Here is a 22,547-nt window from a genome sequence, read left to right as displayed (position 1 = left end):
TGTTTCCTAGGACACTCTCTCCCTCTATTGTAATTACTAGAGAAAGAATAAAGTATTTGATTTTGCTGCACCCAAACAGAAAGCGAGAACTGAGTTTTTCTTCGACAATTTGGGGGCTCGTCCGGGATGGCAACGCCTACGGATACACAGACGGCTGCTACGGATCGTTCCCCTTCGAACCCCATGGCGCCACAATAGAGGTAAGAGACCTTTTGAAATCTCTATTGGGGTGTCGGAGGAGGACTGTCTGTGGGAACGTCTGTCTCTGTTGGGCTCACGCCATCTGAACTTATTGACTGTGCAGCAGGATCAAATGCAGAGTGGTATTGGGGAGAGGCCCCAATAAGGTTAGTTTATAGCAGTACTGGGAACTGCTGAGTTGGCCAACAAGGTAAATGCATAGGTAAATGCATAAGGTAATGCATAGGTAAATGCATTAGAATGCACCGGTGCTGAGGGGGTTTTACCGGCTCAAGAGGGGTTGTCATACCGCCTCATGGTATTGGTCCGGACCAAGTAAAGATGCATCGTGGTTAAAAAAAAAAAATTTAAAAAAGAGATAAAAAAGGGTTAAAAAGAGAAAAAAAGGCCTTGGTGTGTGTGTGTGTGTACACCAGTGTGAGTGATCGTTATCGGAAGACGCCCAGAGTACCCTGTGAAGCGGAAGCTAATGATCAGGACTGCTCTAACGCAAGCCCGGTAACTAGTGGATCTTTAGGAGATCCGACCCACGGTGGGCTGACTCAGCCTGGCATAGTCCGGCGAGGAAGCTGCCTGGGTCTAGGAGTGTGTGAACCCATCTTCCCTCCCCTTTCCCTTCTGTGTGGGCTACTGACAATCTGATCGTCTCACTGGATGCAATTAGAGTAAGCGGCGCCGTCTCCCAGAGACTAGCCGATGCTCTTTGCTGAAGGGAGGTGTAGGAGAGTCATAGTCTTCCTTGTGAGTCTCTCCTGTGTGTGAGTACCCTGTAGGGAGAGATCCTTAGATTCTGATCCGCTAGTGCGGACAGGGCGCCCCCTCTGTTTGTGTGATTGGAACATGGGGGAGGGACAGTCTAAACTTTCCACCTTACCCCCTAAGGGTACCCCAGCATATTACATGTACGTACATTATGGTCCTACAACCTGCAGGTATTTAAATGATTGGAATCTGTACACGCGTGAAAATTCATTTAAACAATGCCCATTAGAAGGTACCTTTGAGTTAGATAAACTTACATACCTCAGAGGGACCCTTACTTCACAAGCCTCTGATGCGCAGTGGGAGCAGTTTATGTATTGGTGGGAGGAAGCAACAAAGAGACTCCATGAGTCTCGGGTGCGGAGTCTGAAGGACTCCCAGGACAAATTAAAAACTGAAGTACAGGATTTGAAACTTAAATGTAAGACATCCAAATGTCTTCCTGCTCGGGCACAGCCCTCTGCTTCTCTTTATCCCCAATTAGTTAAGGCTGAAAGTGAGGAGGAGACTGCTGAGGACATAGTGGATTTTTTTAGCAGCATTCCACAGCCGCAGCCAGTTCCTCCCACTGCTCCCCCTTCTCGGAATATGCAGGCAGTGGTAATATCGCCGCCGCAGATAGCAACTGCACAAGTTGTTCATTCTCCTTCTTCGGAAGAATTCTCTTCTTCACTACTGAATGATTCCAGTAGCCCAATTAACCCTGCTTCTACTGATAACCATGCCGGCTACTTTCTTGGAAGCACGGCACAGGCACTCCAGGCTCCTTTGAGAGACTTGCCTGGAGCTGGAGCTGTAGGGGGGTTAGTTAAGGTACATGCCCCTTGGACACCTGGAGATCTTAGAAACTTGGTGAAAGAATTTCCTAAAATCAGGGAGGAGCCAGTAAAGTTTAGAGAAGAGCTCCAAACAGTGATTCAGTGCTATAATCCATCTTGGGCAGATATTAATCAGCTTTTACGAGCTGTACTGCCAGCTGAAGTTCAGCAACGGCTTATCAGACAGGCAGATTGGCCTGATGCCGACCCTGGAATTGAGCATGCTTTGACAGAGGCTAGGAATCGTCTCTTGACCTCTATTGCAGAAGTTTGTCCTAAGAAAACAGATTGGACTAAAATTGCTAACTGTAAACAGAACAAAGGGGAATCCCCTGCTGATTATCTAGATAGACTGACAAAGGTCTTTGAACAGCATTCGGGAATTACTAATCCAGCTGAAAATGCCAGAGAAGCGGTAGGAGCTGCTTTTGTTCAGGGACTCTTACCAAAAGTTCAGCAGCCATTAAGAACTATTTGTATTGGCTGGCAAACTAAACCCCTTTCAGAATTGGTGACAGTTGCCAATCATTGTACAGCTTGCATAGAACAGAAGAAAGACTAAGTCAGGTACCCCTGAGCCACTTCCTTGGCCCCCAGAGGCTGAGAGCGCTTTTGTTGCTATCAAACAGAGACTATCTAGTGCACCGGCCCTGGGACTTCCTGACTATTCTAAACCATTTACTCTTTTCTGTCATGAGCGTAATGGGTTTGCTTTGGCTGTACTAACGCAAAAGCACGGAGACAAACACCGTCCCATTGCTTATTACAGTACTGCCCTGGACGCTGTGGCAGTGGGATTTCCCCCTTGTTTACGGGCTGTGGCTGCAGCGGCCCTTTCTGTTCAGGTATCTGAATCTCTTGTGTTAGGCTCTCCTTTGATTGTGGCTGTTCCTCATGCTGTGGCTGCGCTGTTGTTAAAATCTAAGACACAGCATTTATCCACTTCTCGTCTTACAAAATATGAGCTCATTTTGCTATCTTCATCTCATATTACTTTGGCTCGTTGCCCTGTTCTTAATCCAGCCTCTTTGTTGCCTGGGCCCGAAGACGGAGAACCACATGATTGTGTGTTTGTAACATCTGTTCTTACTCGTCCTAGAGATGATTTACTGGATGTGCCTTTGCAAAATCCTGATCTCCTTTATTTTATGGATGGCTCGTGCTTGTGAGCTTCTAAGGGTAAATTAGTTGCTGGTTATGCTGTATGTACTACCTGTGCTGTTGTTGAAAGTGCTTCCCTTTCTTCAGTGTTTTCCTCTCAAGTAGCTGAACTTGTGGCTTTGACTCGAGCTTGCATTCTGGCTAAAGATCAAACCGTTACTATCTATACAGATTCTCGTTATGCTTTTGGAGTAATACATGATTTTGGGTTGCTTTGGAAATACAGAGGCTTCCTTACATCCACTGGTTCTCCTATTAAGAATGTTTTTTATGTATCTTCTCTTTTGAATGCTCTTTTGTTGCCTAAAGCTATTGCTGTTGTTAAATGTACTGCTCACAAGACCCCTCATGATGAAGTTACCCGTGGAAATGCTCTGGCAGACTCTGCAGCCAAGGCAGCGGCCCTTTCCGCACCTCAGGCTGGACATTCTTGTGTGCTGATAGAGCAGCCTTCACTAGCCTCCCTTGAGGATCTGGCAAAGATCCAGGAGGCAGCATCGAGAACCGAGAAACACTCTTGGAGTGCTGCTGCATGCATTTTACATTCTGATCATCTTTGGCGTGCCCCGGATGGTCGCCTGGTGGCACCGAAGATGTTACTGCCCTATCTTGCTCGCATATACCATGGAATGGCACACGTGAGCAAAGGGGGGATGGTTGCTGCAGTTACCCAAGATTGGTTTGCACCCAGTTTCCCTTCTGTAGCACATTCCTACTGTCTACACTGTGTGATTTGTCAACAGCACAACATTGGTAAAGCTGTTAAAGCTAAGCAGGCAGCCCACCCTCCTCCTTGGGGACCTTTTGTAAATATTCAGATTGATTTTATTCAAATGTCTAAATGTTGTGGTTATGAATATGCATTACTTTTAGTTGATGTATTTACCAATTGGGTTGAAGCTTTTCCCTGCAGGAAAGCAGATGCCAGGACTGTTGTGAAACTTCTGCTTAAGGATTTTGTACCACGTTTTGGCATCCCTGTGAGTATCAACAGTGATCGTGGAACTCACTTTACTGGACAGATTGTAAAGGAGTTATGTGCAGCTTTGCAGATCCAACACAACCTTCACTGCCCTCATCACCCACAATCTGCTGGGACAGTGGAACGCCAGAACGGGATTTTAAAAAATAAACTGGCCAAGATTTGTGCTGAAACAAACTTAAAGTGGCCAGATGCCCTTCCTTTGGCACTGATGAGTATGAGAGCCATTCCCAATCGAAAGACTGGACTCAGCCCTCATGAGATTTTGACAGGACGCCCAATGCGACTACCAACTGCACCCCCACTGACCCTAGCTCAGATGGACATTCATTTGATGGATGACATAATGCTTAAGTATTGTCAGGCACTAATGCAATGTGTTAAGTCTTTTTATACACAGGTGAAGGAAGCCTTACCGAAGGATCCTGTGCAACCTTGCCACTCATTGGAACCAGGAGACTGGGTCTACATAAAGGTCCATCAACGAAAGACTGCCCTGGCTCCACGCTGGAAAGGCCCTTTCCAAGTCCTGTTGACCACCAACACTGCTGTGAAGTGTCAAGGACTACCTGCCTGGACCCATGCATCGCACTGCAAAAAGACCCCTCCACCTCGGGAGGACACTCCTACTGATGATCAACGTAATCCTTCTTCTAGCCCTGCTGTACCTGCTGGACAGCGGAAGAAGAGGACAAGGTGACGTACTGGCAACCTTTCCCTTGTCCTCTGACAGACCTACTGTGCCTTTGGATTTTTCTAAGGGAATTCCGACATTAAAGACCTCTTCCCTTTATCATGCTAAACCACAATTGTTTTTGGGGAAGAAAAGAAGATACATTCGTTCTGCAGACACCTCCAGAGTCCAGGGATTCCTGACTAACAGAGACATTAAGAACTGGCCCTGGTGGAAGAAACGAAGCATCGTTCATTGGCAAGGAGGGAACTGTGGGGAGCGTGCTTGGGAATGTGGGGTTGAATGGTGGCTTGGATTTCTTCCAGGGGCAGGGCTCTGTGCTTATGGACAAGTACCCTGGGGATGTACTGCCCTCCCTAATTGGCTTTCAGATGATGACTACCGAAAGCGCCTTGCTACCACAAAGGTTACCCTCACTAGCCCCTCAACCCTGGCCATCACTTCTGTAATTTATCCAGATATGAACAAAATTGTATATTCTAATGAAATTCATTGGCCGAGGCCTTCCCATCTTAGTGATTTATTAGAATATTGTTCAGAAAGACTATTTTTTAAAGTTCAAAAGAATTCATATGAGAGAACAATTGAGTGGAAAACAAATGGATCAGTGACAATAGAAATCCATAATATTACTGCAAATCAGCCCCAAGAATTTATAAATGAAATTGATGGGTTCCATGGTGAAGTAGATATGATGGTTATTCCTGGAATTTGTGCTATGTTACCTAAAAGAGGCCCTTATTGTTATTTGGTTACCCAATTAGTGAATAATCAAACGACTACCCAAAAGAGTTTGTTCTGCTACTGGAAATTTTACCTGTATTGAGACCATTCCAGTAACTGATAATGTGACCTGTACTTTATTGCAATACACTCCCTCTTATGCTATTAATGTTAATGCCTCTCGGAAATATATAAAGGTCTACAACCAACAGATGTGGTATAGACCTACGCTGAGGGGAAATGTAGCAGAATATCGGTGGACTGTACTTAACACTACGCTAGGGACTGTGAAGTTTACATTGCCTTTATCTAGTTTTCAGATCACCTCTACATATCCAAATTGTTCACAAGGGGCTGCCATTAGATTAGCACAACAGAGGGCCTGGGTTATTTCCTCTAGAATGAAGAGGGATCTGACTGGATCCTTATGGGATGGGGCAAATACTGCCGCTGCTGTTTGGAATATTTTTAAGAACCAGGAACATGATGAGAAATTGGGCCAATTAGAGAAGGCCACCGGCCTAATTTCTGGGGCACAGCTAACCCAAGTGCAAACCGGAATGGGTGAGTTACATATCATTTCCGCCCTTAGTTCTATGACCCAGAATTTATTGAGAGAGATGGTACTGAATATCACTGAGGCTGGGAAGGCATTGCAGTGGGATCTAGCATGTTCAGAAATTCAGGATTTCCTGAATGACCAGCTGATGGCCATTCGGAATGATCTAGTGCACCAAGCTTGGCCCACTGCCCTTACATACACGTCAGGAGTACCATCTAATCTGTGGCCATGGAGACATACTTGGAGACTTTCTGGATGGAAGTGTGGACATTCACAGTGCTCCTTCCAAGCATATGGACCGGTTAAGGGGGTGTGGGCTCCCACATACTGAATCCTACCGGGTCCATGGGGAGGATGCATGGGGGATTGGGTGATTCACCGAGATATCTGAGAAGTGAGACCGCCTGATTCTCCTAATCGATTTTTAGTTAGTGCTCCTGGGATTACAGCTGATATTTGGATGGGGTTAGGAAATCTATGGACATTTTGGCCGTTAGAACCACCACAGCTTCTAAGAGTTGGAATGGAAAGTATTTAATCATATGACTCCATCATCTGGCTTTTTCCCCCAAATAAACAAAAATATTTATTGAACACTTCTGTCTTTTCTGTGTTATTGATAATTCTACTATTTCCATCTAGTAATGGACTCATACCATTACTAGGATTCCTTTGTTCCAAATATAAAAAATTCTTATTGCCTTTACTCTGCTGGCTATAGATTTCTCCTTGTGCCCTTTGGTGGTTTCCCTTATCAATTTTCTACAATTCCTAGCTTCTGATTGATGTACATTTCTACCTATTTCATCTTTTTCCCATTTATTTACATATCTATCTATCTATTTTCACTTCCCCTCTAAGCTGTTTTCACTTCCTCTCTAAGCCATTTTATAAACCGGTGTGACTTTCTCTCTCACTTGTGGGATTGTGGATTTTCTGGCATCTAGTAAAATGTTATTAAATAGTGCTCAATTATCATTCACAGTTTAATGTTGAAATTCTTTCTCCCAAATGACTTGGTTCATAATTGTTTTCAGCTTTGTGATCAAGTCATGATCACTTGTACCTAAGCTACCGTTAAGTTTTAGTTCTGTGATCGATTTTTCTTTATCTGTCAAGAAAAGCTTATATAAAATCTACCCCACGAACACACTCCAAGTTTGATGCAACATTTCTTGACTCCATTAATTGTCATCTATAATAATTAGAAAGTCCAATGATATATTAGTAGTCCACATGAGTCTTGCGGCATGTGTCACTCAGATTGAACTCCCACATGATAATGCAGCTTTTTTCCTACACATTATAGAAAGGTGCTTAAGAAGCTGATCATCCTGCTCTCTAGTGTGATGTGGTGGTCTGTAGCAGACACCTGTGATGTTACAGCCTATATGATTTTATAAAAAATATGCTAATGAGTGAATATAATGTAACTGGAATATGCTTCATGCAAAAGGTCTCTTGTAAGGTATCATTACAAAGCTTATAATCTACTGAGTGTGATCATCCTAATTGTATAAATGTAACACTCTTGTATCTGAAACTAGAAATATGAAATGTAACTCTGAGGGTCTATTGTAATTATGCAAAATGTGGGCCATTAATGGTGGTTTGGAATCGTGATGACTCCCATTAACCAGGGCAATTGACTGGATGGCTCTGTTTGCAGGCAGCCTTCCTGTGAGTCAGGCTGGGAGGAATGAAGGCTTAAAGTCTTGCAGTGACATGTGATCATGTCACCTGAACTGGAATCCATCTTTAACCTGGTGTCTTTCCATTAAGAAGGAAGGGGTGGGTACCCAGAGAGGGACAAAAGGATTCCCGCCTTATGCAAAAGCTATAGAAAGGGGTGGAACAGAACAAAGCGAGGAGAGGTGCCATCATGAAGAATCCCCTAGCTACCACCTGAGATAGAACAAGAGCTGTACCAGGGGAAAGAATTGTGTCCAGGCCTGGAATATGTCCAGTCTGAGGAAAAAACTTACTGAAGCATCTCTGTATTCAGTTTGATTAGGCATAGATTTGCTCATTTTATTTTATTTTGCTTGGTGACTTACTTTGTTCTCTCTGTTATTACTTGAAACCACTTAAATCCTACTGTCTGTATTTAATAAAATCACTTTTTACTTATTAATTAACTCAGAGTATGTATTAATACCTGGGGGAGCAAATAACTGTGCATATCTCTCTATCAGTGATATAGAAGGCGAATAATTTATGAGTTTACCCTTTGTAATCTTTATACAGTGTAAAACAGATTTATTTGGGTTTAGATCCCATTGGGAGTTGGGCATCTGGGTGTTAAAGACAAGCACATTTCTGGTAGCTGCTTTCAAGTAAACCTGCAGTTTTGGGGCAAGTAATTTGGACCCTGGGTCTTTGTTGGAGCAGACGGGAGTGTCTGGCTCAGCAAGACAGGGTGCTGGAGTCCTGAGCTGGCAGGGAAAACAGGAGCAGAGGTAGCCTTGGCACATCAGCTGGCAGCTCCTAGGGGGGTTTCTGTAATCCAGCCCATCACAACACCATCTACCCCATCTTGTGCTTTATGTATCCATGTCCTAAATAGATAAGAATTCAAGATCATCTGTTTCCAAGGTGTCAGTGATTTGGAAACAGGTAATGCCATTTTTGAGATAGAGTGCCACAACCGCTCTCCTTTTTTTTTTTTTGCCCACTCAATCCTTCCTAAATAGGTTATAAGCAGTAATTTTAACATTCCAATCATGCAAATCTTCCCACCAGGGTTCAGCAATACCAACTGGGTAGACTTATGCTCAGAAATGAGCAGTTCCAATTCCTCTTGTTTATTACCCAGACTCCTAGCACTGGTACATAGGCAATTAAATAATTTCTTCTCTTTAAGTCTTTTTGTGTCTTGATTAATTTTGCTCTCATCACCTCAATTTTATGCTAAATAAGTGCTTATTTGTTCCCTCTTTTCACCCTTTCTTTTTGTTGCTAGTCTAGCCACCCTGTCTCCAAGAAGATTGGTTCCCCTGCTACTGAGATGGAGGCCATCCAAATTGTGGAATCTCCTCTCCCCATTGAAGGTGGACCAATGTTCCACAAAATGAAAACACACTCTACTTACACTACTTACCTAGCCAGTGGTTCACTTTCAGAATCTTCTGCCTTCTGTCTTCCTTTGCTCATGACACAAGAATGAGCTCCAAGATCACTTGGATGTCGTCCTTCTGCACTCTGAGTTTCCTGAAGTCATCTACAATTGGTGAAGTATCCTGCAAAGCAACGTTGTTAGTGCCGACATGCACCGTTACCAGTGGATCCTGAACTTCAGAAGCCTGTCAATCTTAGTGACACATCTTGTGTCTTGGCTCTGAGAAGGCAGCACACCATCCTGTTGTCTGCCTGTCCATTGCAGAACATTCTTTCCATTTTTCTTAGTACAGAAGTCCCAAAAAGGATAGTCTTGGAGGACTGGAGATCTCTTTATGAGCACACTTGATTTTCTCCTGGGTTGAGCTGAGCAGCCCCACACAGATGGGTCCCAAAGTCCTCTTTGTTCTATTAAATCAGCTGTTTCAGTGCTGAGGACCTGGTAACTATTGGAAATTTCAAGGTGTGTGGAATTACCAGGGAGAAGAGGACCAGGAGGAGTCACAGCCTGCCCACCCTTGTGTGCCTCCAACTGTATAGAGTGCTGCCTTGTCCTCTTACCACTGGTGGTTAGAACTGCCAACCCTCCTCTCTGATTTCCTGTGTTTCCTTGGTAGACAGTTCCTTTCTTCCTTAAATCTGAGGTGGTAACGGTTCCCAACTCTGGTTGGTCCAAGAACTCCTCAGCCTCTCTGTGATGCCCCATAGTGTCTGTACTTGCCCTTCCAAACCAAGAATCTTCTTCTAGCACAGCCATCAATTTACACGTCAGACCCAGGAAGTCCATTCTGTCTTCAGGGTGAAAAAAAAATCCCACATCCATTGCAGATCGCAACCACTGTTCTATCACTGGCCATCATAGTACTGAGCATAGAACTGTACCTGGCAAGCAAGGCTCTCACATTCCCCTTTGAAATTCCACTGTTTGCCTGCTCAGAAGTTTGCCTTGCAAATGACAAATACCAAGACCTACTGTCCAGCACTATCTCCTTACTAACAGGGAAAGATTAACTACTCAGAGACTTCAAATATCTGGCATGTCAAAGACCCAAGAATCTTAGTCACAAGGCCTACACCAAAACACATAGATCTTTCTGACCTGTCTGAGTTAGGGGCCTACATGCCAGCTATACAACCCTCACAGAAAACAAACAAGAGATAGACCTTAATATATGGATGTGAAAACTGGAAATCCACTGAGGGTATAGACAGATGGCTAACTGTCTTTGAAAGCAGCTGCCTCAGGAAAATTCTAGGCATTAAATAGAATTAATTTATAAATGGGGGATGCACATTTCATAGCTTCTGCAGGCTTTGGCTTGCAACACCAGGGCTTCATGCATCCTTTCAATGCCCCTACAAGCTCCTTGTGTACCACTCTCCCATTTCCATCTATTTCAGAGACTTCCTGCATTCTCCCCACTGGCAGGGGTTCTGTGACCCCTCCCGTTTCCCCCTTCTTTCCTCCATACCAGCAACTCTGGTTGCCACCCCTTTCCCTATGCCAGGGGCTCTGTGTCTCCACCTTCCCCACTTCTTAGAATCCTCCAATCTCCCCCCCCATACACACACACGGGGTTCTGTGTGCCCCCATTCACCCCACCATATCAGGGTTCCTCAGTGACCCCGACTAGGGTTTCTGTGTATCCACCAACCCCTTTCTCCCATACCAGGGTCCTCCAGTTGTTGCATACCAGAGGTTCTGTGTGCTCCTGCAAGGGAGTGCAGTCACCTCATGTGAGTGCCCCCAGTCGAGTGTCTGCATGCCTCCAATTTTTTCTCCGCTCACAGTGCCCCCCCCATCTGCCATTGTGCGTTTCAGGCAGGTCTTTGGTGACTCAGCCCTCCAGCCAAGTCACACTCTGTTCATGTGCAAAACAAACAAACCCCTTATAGGGGAACACAGTCCAAAATGTCCCCAATATCCTGCAGCCCTTTCTGGGCTCAGTCTTCTACAACAATCCATCAGGGCGCCAGCCACCGTATCCTTGGTTGGTGTGTCCTTCTCTGCAGCCCTCCCTGGGCTCGGTCTTTAACCAATCCAACAGGACCCTTGCTTGGTTCAGCTAGGTTCCTACTCTGGAATTGAGCAGTGCCCCGAGGGTTTCTTCCTTGGGGACTCGAGTCCTCAGTGACCCCAGCCTTCCTGTTGAGCCACCCCTCCTGGACTCATTTTGCTGACCACAACTTCCCGCTGAGTCAGTCCCAGTGCAGCCCATTTCCCTGGGGTACTACAGTTCTAATTCCCTAACTTAGGGTGTAGCCACTTCCCCCCAGTGGCTGGTGAGGGAGAGACCGAGTCCCACCCAGTGCTCCGGATCCCAACCCAGGGACCCTTTAACTATAGCAGTCTCCTGCTGCATCCCTTTACTAATCGCTGCTTTATGTTTCCTTGGGCCATTTCCCCATAGTCTGTCTTAACTGAATCCTAGCAGCCAGTCAGAAGCTCTTTCTTCACTCCCCTGGTCCCTACCAGTAACTGATCTGTCCAGCCCTTTCAGCCCCTGCTGTCAGCCAGAAACACCTCTTACTTCCCCAATTCCTGCCAGCAGACTGAACTCCTTCTATCCCTGACACTTCTTTTATATGAGCCTGCTGCGCCCTGACTTACTGCATCCCACGCCACTTCTCTAGGCAGCTTGGAGTAGGAGGGTTAGGAGGCCTCCAACAGGGGGTCTCAGGGCCTAGTCCAGCCTGTCATAACTCCTCTCCTCCACAGCAGATCCCCCATTCTCTCTGCCATGCCAGGGGCTTTGCTCTCCTTCATTCCCCACAACCCCACATCACAGTCCCCATTCTCTGTATCATGCCAGGGACTCTATGTGTCTCTCCTCTGACCCCTAGGTATCTTCCTTTCCCCTAGATTGGAAGGAAGAGATAGACAGATGGTGCCCTCTCTTTCCTGACTGGAGCAGGTTCTGAGGAGGCAGAACCTTAGGAAGGAGGAAGGAAGGAATGAAGTCTTCTGTCTCCTCTCCCTTATCTGACTCATGACTTTCAGCACAGAAAGCAATTACTTCTCTTCTGTCATTCAGGGCGTTAACATGTTAAACTCTATTGGGAGGATGAGCAGAGTTATTGTTATGCTGCAAGGTGTTAAGGAGATGAGTGTGATGAACAGATGACTGTGAGTCCATGTGTCCCCTGTGTTTCTATTTGGGGTATTCCAGTTGTCCCCAAAACTTCTGTTCACTGAAGCCTAGAACATTCCCTGAAATGTTGGAATTGATCAGATGCAGAGTTCAAAGGTTACCATGGAACATATATACATACAGAGAAACACCATTGAGTTGACAAGCCTTGCAAGTTCGGCCAACAAATTTTGAGATTGTCAGAGAGTTAACCTCTCTCCAAAGTTATCTAGAAAAGAAGAGGAAAATATCTGGGACATGTTAAGAATGAAGCCAGAGCATCTGCCAGGTGCAATGGTAAGAACATGAAAAAGGAGCTGACTGAAAGAATCTTTCCATCAAACAATACTTGGAGAGGGAAAGGGAAACCTTATAGGATTTGCTAACAGAGGACATGCAAAGTGCAGCCTAAGATCGACAGGGTTGACAGAGCCTAATTTGTGCCCTAAGCAAGGTCTGAGACGTCTGATGCAGGCAGGATTATTCTAAACGACAGACCTGGCATTTGTTGAAGAATTGGCTTCCTGCTTAGCGAAGTGCTGGAAGAGCTCAGCTCTCGTGGGCTTGCTGCTCTCATGTCTACACTGCCGTAAAAGACCTGTGGCTGACCTGGGTCAGCTGACAGGCTGTGGGGCTATAAAATTGCAGTGTGAACATTAGCGCTTGCACTGGAGCTGCAGAATCCCCAACATGCTGCAATTTTATAACCCCGCAGCCGGTCTTTTCTGGTAGTGTAGACAACCGTGGTGAACACTCTCTGCCCTCCAGGCGAGAGCAGATTTGCATTTTGGATGTTTTATTTCATGAGACAAACAAAACCTCCACTGTCCCGAGCCTGGCACGTCTCTTGCGAGCGGCGGAGGCTGCGGAGAATCTCCTCACTGGAAAAGAAGGGTTAGTGAGGTGCAAACTAAACAATAACTATTAGTCACAGCAACACACGGACCGACCACTTCCAGGAGCGACGCCCAACTCCACCTCCAGGAGCGGCGCGACTAGCCCAGAGCGGGCAGCTCCATCGGCCAATCAGCGGAGCGCTCAAGGAAGCTCCACTGATTTGTCGGCAGAAGCTGTATCCGTCTTGCTGTTCACACATGGCCGGCACTAGGACCCAGTAGTGAGCTCCGACCTCTCCCCATGTTAGCCAATCCGAGCAGGGGATTTGGCTGTTAAGGCGGGGCTGACTTTGATTGACAGCGAGCAGGGTCCAACAGTGAAGCGGGACGCTGCGCGGCGGTTTCCAAGAAAGGGCCGGTGTCGAGAGCGGGAGGGGTGATGTCGGGCTGGGGCGGCAGCCGCCATGGGAGGGGTTAACTACGTGAGCCGCAGGCGGGCGGCGCTGCAGCCTGAGGAGCCTGACGAGGAGTCTTGGGAGGAGCTGGTGCCGCTGCCGCCGTCGTGCCCGCTGGCCGGCACCGCCGCGGGGAGCTGGGGCGGGCGGGAAGCGCCCGGAGCCATGTTGGGGAAAGGGGCCGGCGGCAGCGGGGCCAAGCCCGCCAAGCCTTCCTTCGTGTCCTACGTCAGCCCGGAGGTGAGGGGGGCGGTGGGCTGGGGGAGTCGGGCGCGGCGCAGGGCACCGGCTGGGCGGGGGCGAGGTGGGGCGGAGCAGAGGCCCGGGAGCTGGGTGTGGGGGCTGGGCGCGCCGGGGGAGCTGGGTGTGGGGCTGGGTGGGCTCGAGCTAGCTTGCTAAAAATAGCAACGTGGCTATTGCTGCTTCAGCGCCCGAGGCCGGACCCCCGACCCAGACCCAGGAGGGCCGGTGGGCTTGAGAGTCCGAGGGTGGCAGCTGCTACTTTCAGCGTGTTAGCCGGGCCAGGAGGCTCGCTCCCGGCTGCGGAGTAGACATACCGGTGATGAGCTCAGGGTGAGCAGACAGCAAATGTGAAAAGTCGGGACAGAGGGTGGGGGGTAATAGGAGCCTATATTAGAAAAAGACCCCAAAATCGGGACTGTCCCTATAAAATCGGGACATCTGGTCACCCTAGTGAGGGGCTTAGTGGTGGTGGAGCTGTGCCAAGTGGAATCGGGTACTGGGAGATGTGCCTTTATCTGTATTGTGACAGGCACTGTAGCCATACCAAAGTTGGCCCACACACAGGCACAGGGTCACAGGACCAATCTGAACTTTGCCCAAACTACTGCACTCCCACATCTGCCAACAGATGTGAGAACAGCCAGAGAGCTATATTCCTGTCTCCCAAAACCAGAGTGTAAAGGGGCATCAGCGTGCAGCTCGCACACTCAAGTAGTTGTTAGATACTGTAACATCTACAGTTAGGTACTGTAACATCAGCATGTCTTTTGTAAACTAAACAAGACAGGCAACTAGTTTGTCCATTAGGCTGTTTGGAGAGGATAATGATACTGTTCTACTTTTTCAAGCCAAACTGCAAAAGGAATTAAAAAGAACAGGAATACATGTGGCACCTTAGAGACTAACAAATTTATTTGAGCATAAGCTTTCGTGGGCTACAGCCCACTTCATCGGTTGCATAGAATGGAACATGCAGTAAGAAGATATTTATACATGCATATCTTCTTAGAAGATATTTATACGTGCATATCTTCTTACTGTATGTTCCATTCTATGCATCCGATGAAGTGGGTTATAGCCCACGAAAGCTTATGCTCAAATAAATTTGTTAGTCTCTAAGGTGCCACAAGTACTCCTGTTCCTTTTGCTGATACAGACTAACACGGCTGCTACTCTGAAAGGAATTAAAGTTGATAGATACTTGAACTTGCCCTTGAGGTCAGCACTGTACTGGTTATTCTTGTTTTTCAGTTTCATTCAGCTCCAGTACTAATCGTATGTTTAAAACAAAGTTTGAAATAGAAATTGTTAGAGTTCTGAAAACCAAAACTATAGCTCATATAAACAAAATCCACTGTCATAGCTGACCAAATACTTACAACTAGTATTGGAGAATTGTGGTTTAATGTACAAATCTGGTTCCGTAAAGATAAGTTCTACTTTCAGAACAAGGGGAAGCATTTTACGGAAATTAATGCTGCTAACTAAATAAGATAACCTGACCAACAAATGTGCGTAGCCTTCAGTGTCTGATACTTTAGTGTGTTAATTCAAACTTTTTAAGCTACATTTTTAAACTTTTCTGTGGCGTAATTGATCAGGTAATATAAACCAAATGTCATGCTTAAGGTAAATGTATACAATCAACTTGTAAAATGGCATATTTCCATTTTCTATTCCATTCTTGTATACATTCTAGTGTTTTCTTTTGCTTTTAATTGCTTTTCTGTATTGAACAAACTTTTTCTTTGAGCTGTCCACAATGAGGCCTGGGTTTTTCTCCTGAGCAGTTAGTTACTTTAGAAATTGTATGTGTGCAAATGCTTCAAATTGTTTCTTCCAATGTACTTTACCCTTCACCTATCTACACTAAGTTTAATCTGTTACTGTTTTGCCCAGTTGCCCAGCTTTAAATCACTTTGAATTTGATTAACCTAAATAGTATTGTCAATATCATATTTTGTCACCTCACTGTTTATTCCTCTTCTGGATAATTAACAAATATATCATCACTGGGCCTAGCACAGACCCTTGGGTATAGCACTATTTAACCTCATTATTATACACCTCTACCCCAATATAAAGCAACTAGATATAATATGAATTCGGATATAATGTGGTAAAGTAGCGCTCTGGGCGGGGCAGGGCTGCACACTCCGGTGGATCAAAGCAAGTTCGCTATAACGCAGTTTCACCTATAACGCTGTAAGATTTTTTGGCTCCTGAGGACAGCATTGTATTGAGGTAGAGGTGTACTAAAATTAGCCTCCCTTGCTTTAAGTTTTGTCTGCCTAATCAGTGTCTAAATCATGACAGAATTTTGGCTTTTCTTTTTTTCAGTTCATCGATACCTAGTTTCCTTTGTATCCTCTTCAAAGGACAAATAATTTTTTTATCCACTGTCTTGTCAACTCAAAGTGATAGGAAGATATGCATTTTTTTAAAGAAGCCTCGCTAATCTCAACATATAATATCTTGATCTGTTTTACGGTGTTACGTGTATTTTGTCAGCTAATCTGACAGATTTGGAAGTAAAACAGAGTAGTCTGTAATTCCTCTGGTATTTTAAGAGGCACAGTGTCTAGCTGACCTTACCAATTACCTGTTTTTGCTAGAAGCTCAATCACTTCATTTGTAAGCTACTTGTTACATGACTATTGTTCAGTCCTAATGACCTACTACAATTTGTTTGGCACTGCCTGTAAGATAGATACTTCATTATTGTCTTTCCTGTTGAAGAACTGTATGGATGATTAATATACTTCCTGGATCATCTAGACCAGTGTTTCTCAACCTTTTTGATACCAGAATCTAGCTTGCTGCCTTCCTAAACTGTGTCAGGGAGATCTCAGGGACCAAAGCTGGTCCATGGACCGGTCATTGAGAAACACTGATCTAGACTAAATCCATACATGGAGTTAGACTTCCTGACCTGAATATGTTGTTCTAGTAATTACTTGTCTGTGGTAGTATTCAGGGTATGCTAGGTGGTTTTTCAAATATACAAGAAGAGAAGGTGTCTCCCCTGAGGATTTGATTGAGGTGCGGGTAGGAGTTTCTCTTGCATGACGAGGCATTATGACAGTTTTCAGCATTAAAGGACATTTGATGAAATGGGTGAAGATAGCTAAAGTGAGGGAAAAATAGGCAGTGAAGGAAGTTACAGAAGTTGCTTATAAACAAAGCCAGATCATTCATTCCAGTTTTTGTATCACTCCACTAGTGTAAAGGTCCTGGAAACCAGGTGGATTTGGCCAGCTGGGAGTTATCCTTTCATAAAGATAATCCTCCGGTGTCATACAGTTGTTTTTGCTGCCTGACAACCAACATTCTTGTAGCTTCCAACCAGAGGAAAGGGAAATGATTAGGAAACATATGTCCTCTCTCTCTGGCTGCCAGAATGGCTGCTTAAGACTGTGCACTGCTTTGTATTGATTAGAGCAGCCCTGATGTTATGAAGAATGCAGCAGCCACAGCGATGGTACAAAGCTGACTTTGACCAGGCTCCCAACTTGTTTGGACCCACAAATGGACTAATCTGGGTTAATATCTGGTGAATACTGTCAGTTTTTAACATAATATTTTATTTTGTTTGTTTTATGTTTAAACTGCCATTTAGGGTTCTCTTATTATTTTGGAATATCAAAACAAGAGGGAAAATTAAATCTTGTTCATGTTACCCTTCAACTGAGGATTTTCATGGTCATATTTTATTCCTGTTGCCATTTGTTAAAATAGATGAGAATAACAACTGCTGCTGCTACTTTTCCCAGAATCTCTGGAAAAGCTGAGCTTTGAGTCTGACTAAATATAGCCCAGTCATCCTTTGCTAGATGGGAGCAAAGGTTGATCAATTGTCTGTTTAATGTCAGCAGTCTAAGATCTGGTCCTTAATGACACACTTCCGCCCCAAACAGAATTGGCTAACTCTCTGGAAGCATGGATGAATAGAAGTGTGCAAAATTCAATGTCTTGACACCTCCAATCCTAGAATAGGTATATTTGCCTATTGAAACTATAATAAAGAACAGAATGATCAGACACACAGATGAACATGATTTGTTGAAGAAGAGTAAACATGGCTTTTGTAAAGGGAAATCATGCCTCACCAATCTGTTAGAGTTCTTGTGGGGAGGGGTGTCAACAAACATGTGGACAAGGATAATCCAGTGGATATAATGTACTTAGCCTTTCAAAAAGTCTTTGAGAAGATCCCTCACCAAAGGCTCTTAAACAAAGTAAGCAGTCATGCGGTAAGAGGGAAGGTCCTCTCATGGATCAGTAACTGGTTAAAAGACAGAAAACAAAGCATAGGAATAAGTGGTTTTCAGAATGGAGAAAGGAAAGTAGTGGTTTGCCCCAGGGATCTGTACTTGGACCAATGCTGTTCAACATATTCATAAATGATCTGGAAAAAGGGGTAAACAGGTGGCAGAATTTGCAGATGATACAAAATACTCAAGATAATTAAGTACAAAGCAGACTCTGAAGACTTACAAATGAACCTTACAAAACTGGGTTACTGGGCAACAAAATGGCAGATGAAATTCAATGTTGATAAATGCAATGTAATCCATATTGAAAAACATAATCCAAATGATACATACAAAATTATGGGATCTAATTTACCACTCAAGAAAGAGATCTTGGAGCCATTCTGAATAGTTCTCTGAAAACATCACTCAATGTACAGTAAAAAGAACAGGAGTACTTGTGGCACCTTAAAGACTAACACATTTATTTTAGCATGAGCTTTCGTGAGCTGCAGCTCACGAAAGCTCATGCTAAAATAAATGTGTTAGTCTTTAAGGTGCCACAAGTACTCCTGTTCTTTTTGCGGATACAGACTAACACGGCTGCTACTCTGAAACCTGTCAATGTACAGTGTCAGTCCAAAAAGCAAACAATGTTAGGACCTATTAGGTAAGGGATTGATAATAAAACCAAAAATATCAGATTGCCTCTATATAAATCCATGGTATGCCCATACCTTGAATACTGCATGCAGTCCTGGTCACCCCATCTTAAAATAATAATAATAATAATTAGAATTGAAAAAGGAACAGAGAGAGGCAATACAATTATTAAGAGTATGAAACTGCTTCCGTGTGAAGAGAGATTAAAAAGCCTGAGACTTTTCAGCTTGAAAGAGAGACAACTAAGAGCGGTTATATTTTATAAAATCTTGACTGACATGGAGAAAGTGAATAAAGAAGAAGTGTTTATTTACTCCCTCACATAACACAAGAACCATGGATCACTCAATTAAATTAAGAAGCAGCAGGGAACAAACACAGGGAAGTATTGCTTCACAAACACACAGTCAATTTGTGTAAATTGTTGGCAGGGGATTTTGTGAAGGCCAAAACTATAACAGGGTTTAAAAAAAAAAAAAAGATAAGTTAATGAAGGATTGGTCCATCAATGACTATTGGCCAGAATGGTCAGGGATACAACTCTATACTCTGAGCATTCCTAGCCTATGTTTTCCAGAAGCTGGAAATGGGCGACGAGGGATGGATCACTAGATGATTGTCTGTTCTGTTCATTTCCCCCTGAAGCTTCTGGGATTGGCCACTGTCAGAAGACAGGATATGCTCTAGATGGACCACTGATCTGACCCAGTATGGCCGTTCTTAGGTTTATGTTCTTATTGTAAATGTAGATTAATTTGAAGCTTTTTTTTCTTCACAGTTATATATTTCACATCTATACAGCAGAACCTCAGAGTTACAAACTGGTTGGTCAACCACACACCTCATTTGGAACCAGAAGTCTGCAATCAGGCAGCAGAGACACCCTCTTCTCCCCCCCCCCCCCCCCCAAAAAAGGCAAATACAGTACAGTGTTAAAAGTAAACTACTAACAATTTTTGACATGGTGAGGAAACTGTGTGTTTCATTTAAATTAAGATGATTAAAAGCAGCATTTTTCTTCTGCATATTAAAGTTTCAAAGCTGTATTAAGTCAATGTTCAGTTGTAAACTTTTGAAAGGATAACCATAACATTTTGTTTAGAGTTATGATCATTTCAGAGTTACGAATAACCTCCATTCCATAGGTGTTTGTAACTCTGAGGTTCTACTGTACGTCCATTTTTCTCTCATTGTTTCAAGTGTTTGAGATGTTAAACCACTACTGGCAAACAACCCAAATCCTATTTTTCTTCAAGTGGAACTTCAGTTACAAACCCACTGTCAGTTCAAAGCCAAAGGTATTGGTCTTTAAAATTAGTTTAAACTGCTTCTCCAGGGTCTCATCATAAGTCAAAATGCTTTTACCATGTTATCCCTTGTGCATGAAATGTCCTCTACATCTGATTTTTGCCAAGACACCATCCTCTTTTATATCACTCCTAAAAACCTCACTCACTTTTGGGACACTTAGGTTGTAATAAATGGAAAAAACTACAAGTTAGCCCTTTTCTCTAGGCCACCAAATAAATTCTGTCTTTTAGATTAGTCCTTTCTCTGTGAAATTTGTACTTTATAACAGCATCAAGTACATTGGTGACTTTGCACAAGTGTCATCCCTAATCTAACTGGGAGCCATGAAAATTCCTCTGCACTGGGGTGGATTGATTTAAATCAGTTTTAATCATGTTTTGCATTTGTATTTTAGTTATTTTTCTAAAGAAGGGTTGACTTTTTCATTTGGCAACCGTTAAAATATGTTGCTTGCAACTAAATATACCCTTTACACTAAATTTGGTTTTACTTTTTGTATAAACAAGCTTTCCTGCTTTTTTAACTCCCAGTTGGTTTCTTAACTTTGAATGAACTAGTCACTGAAGTGAAGTAATTGAATAAACTGAAAGGAAAATATTCTCTCTGCACCTGTGGAAGAGGCTATAGCTATCAAATGCTGATTTTAGTATTTGAACAAACTCTGGTTCCAAGTGTTTAGCTAGTGACTTCCATCAGTTCAGTGGTTTGACTTTCTTTAAAACTTAGCAGCAAACATGTACTGTTCTAATTTTTGGTTTTCATTTAATGATTTTAATAGATTATAATACAGTTAGGCCTTAATATAGGTTGTCCATTTCAAATTTTATTTTTGATATAAAATTTTTATCCATCCTGCTAAGCAGTATTGGGAAGGAAAGGAATCCTAGTTCTCATCTATAGGAAAAGGTCTGTGTCCCTCATGGAATATTGTTGGAAGTTGAAGTATAGCAGGAAGGCTGTATTCCAGATACTATGACCCTGGCTTCTACAATTCTGAGTCCACTTTGGGACTCTCTGCTGTATGGATGATTTTCTTGTATTTGTCAGGCCCCATTACAGCAAATCCATAATCCTGATCAGTTATGGTGCTCCCTCTTACACAGGGTACATTTCTTTGTGTTCAGATGTCTATAGTGATGTCTCATGTAAGATCTCTCAAAAGCCATCTGTCACTGTTCTTACAGGATAGGATGAGGGCAAGAAATATGGGCTGGAGCACTTACTATATGTACTGGCATGAAGGTTGTTGCAGGAGGTTGAGAATGAGTTAGGGTTAGAAACAGAGGAAACAGTGAGAAATGTGGGCTAGTGTGGCTTGAGAGAAGAGTTGAAGAAGCAAGAAGAGCTAAATAACGATGCAGGAAAAGAGGAAAGCATAAAAAGATGGAGCAGGCAAGGAAACCATACAGGGAAATATACACCATGATCTGACAAGATAGTGAATAATGGAGTGAACTGGGAAAAGAGGTAGGACAAAAGCACTAGAGGCAGGATACATGAAAATGTTATAACTAAATACCGTAAATTGTTCCTCTAAAGTGCAAGTGTTACCAACTGCTATCAAGCCAAGGGTAGGTGTGTTCTTGAAATGGTCTTCAAATGTTAAATGTGAATAATAAAAGCAACTGCAAATACACTGTCACCAAGACCTATTTTCTATCCAAAGAGTCCAAATTAAAATTTAAATGAAAGGAATATGATTAAGAAAGCTATCAGTTCAGCCCTGCATTGATAGGTATAGAAGAAAATCTGAAATTCAAAGCAAGTCTAATCTTAGTGCAATTCTCTTTAAACTGATCTTTTTACAGCAGAGACCTCGTTTTTGCAGCACTGAAGTATTCTGCATTTTCACAATAGTGGTAGCCTGCTGGCCACCTTTACTCTTGGGTTGGAATATGTGTATAGTTTACAATTTGTTTGTTAAAGCACTTCCTATATTGCTCAGCAACAGTCTGAATAAGTCATGGAAATATTAGGTAATACTCAAGTCTCATAACTTGCGTTTAGTAAACATGTATTGAAGACTATCATTAGACTCTAGCACCACACTCTCCCCCACTGCAATTTGTCACTATATGTAAATCAATAATAGAGATTTATAACTTAACACTAGAGAGAATAGTTCTTCAAATTTAAGCTATGCAGATTTTAGGCTTGCTTGATCCAGTTTCATTAAAATAATCTATGCTTTTTGATTGCATCAGTTCAAATGTGTTCAGAGAGACAAGGTGGGTGAGGTAATATCTTTTATTGGACCAACTTCTGTTGGTGAGAGAGAGAGAGAAGCTTTCGAGCTTACACAGAGCTCTTCTTCAGGTGACCTGATATCTTTTAGGTTGTTTATCTCTACCTGGGCTACAACAACATTGCATAGTTTAAATGTGTTTAACAGTTTTACTTACGGTAGAACCTCATAGTTTCAAACACCTCAGGAATAGAAGTTGTTTGTAACTCTGAAATGTTCGTAACTCTGAACAAAACATTATGGTTGTTCTTTCAGAAGCTTACAACTGAACATTGACTTAGTAAAGTTTCAAAGCTGTATTATGCAGAAGAAAAATGCTCCTTTTAACCATCTTAATTTAAATGAAACAAGCACAAAAACCGTTTTCTTACCTTGTCAAATCTTTTTTTT

The 22,547-nt window shown here is 43.4% G+C and overlaps 1 protein-coding gene across 1 annotated transcript in view; it reads left to right on the top strand.

The window, feature by feature from the left end:
- The first annotated feature begins 13,451 nt into the window (after positions 1 to 13,451).
- MTMR12 (myotubularin related protein 12) overlaps positions 13,452 to 22,547 on the top strand; it is a 59,459-nt gene continuing 50,363 nt past the window's right edge. Inside the window, exon 1 of the mRNA XM_045021516.1 lies at positions 13,452 to 13,682. Within this exon, the coding sequence (XP_044877451.1) occupies positions 13,452 to 13,682 (231 nt within the window). The remainder of the gene's footprint in view (positions 13,683 to 22,547) is intronic.

Source organism: Mauremys mutica, chromosome 6 (genome assembly GCF_020497125.1).
Source record: "Mauremys mutica isolate MM-2020 ecotype Southern chromosome 6, ASM2049712v1, whole genome shotgun sequence".
Taxonomy (NCBI): Eukaryota; Metazoa; Chordata; order Testudines; family Geoemydidae; genus Mauremys; species Mauremys mutica.
This window is presented reverse-complemented; position numbering and strand designations above follow the sequence as displayed.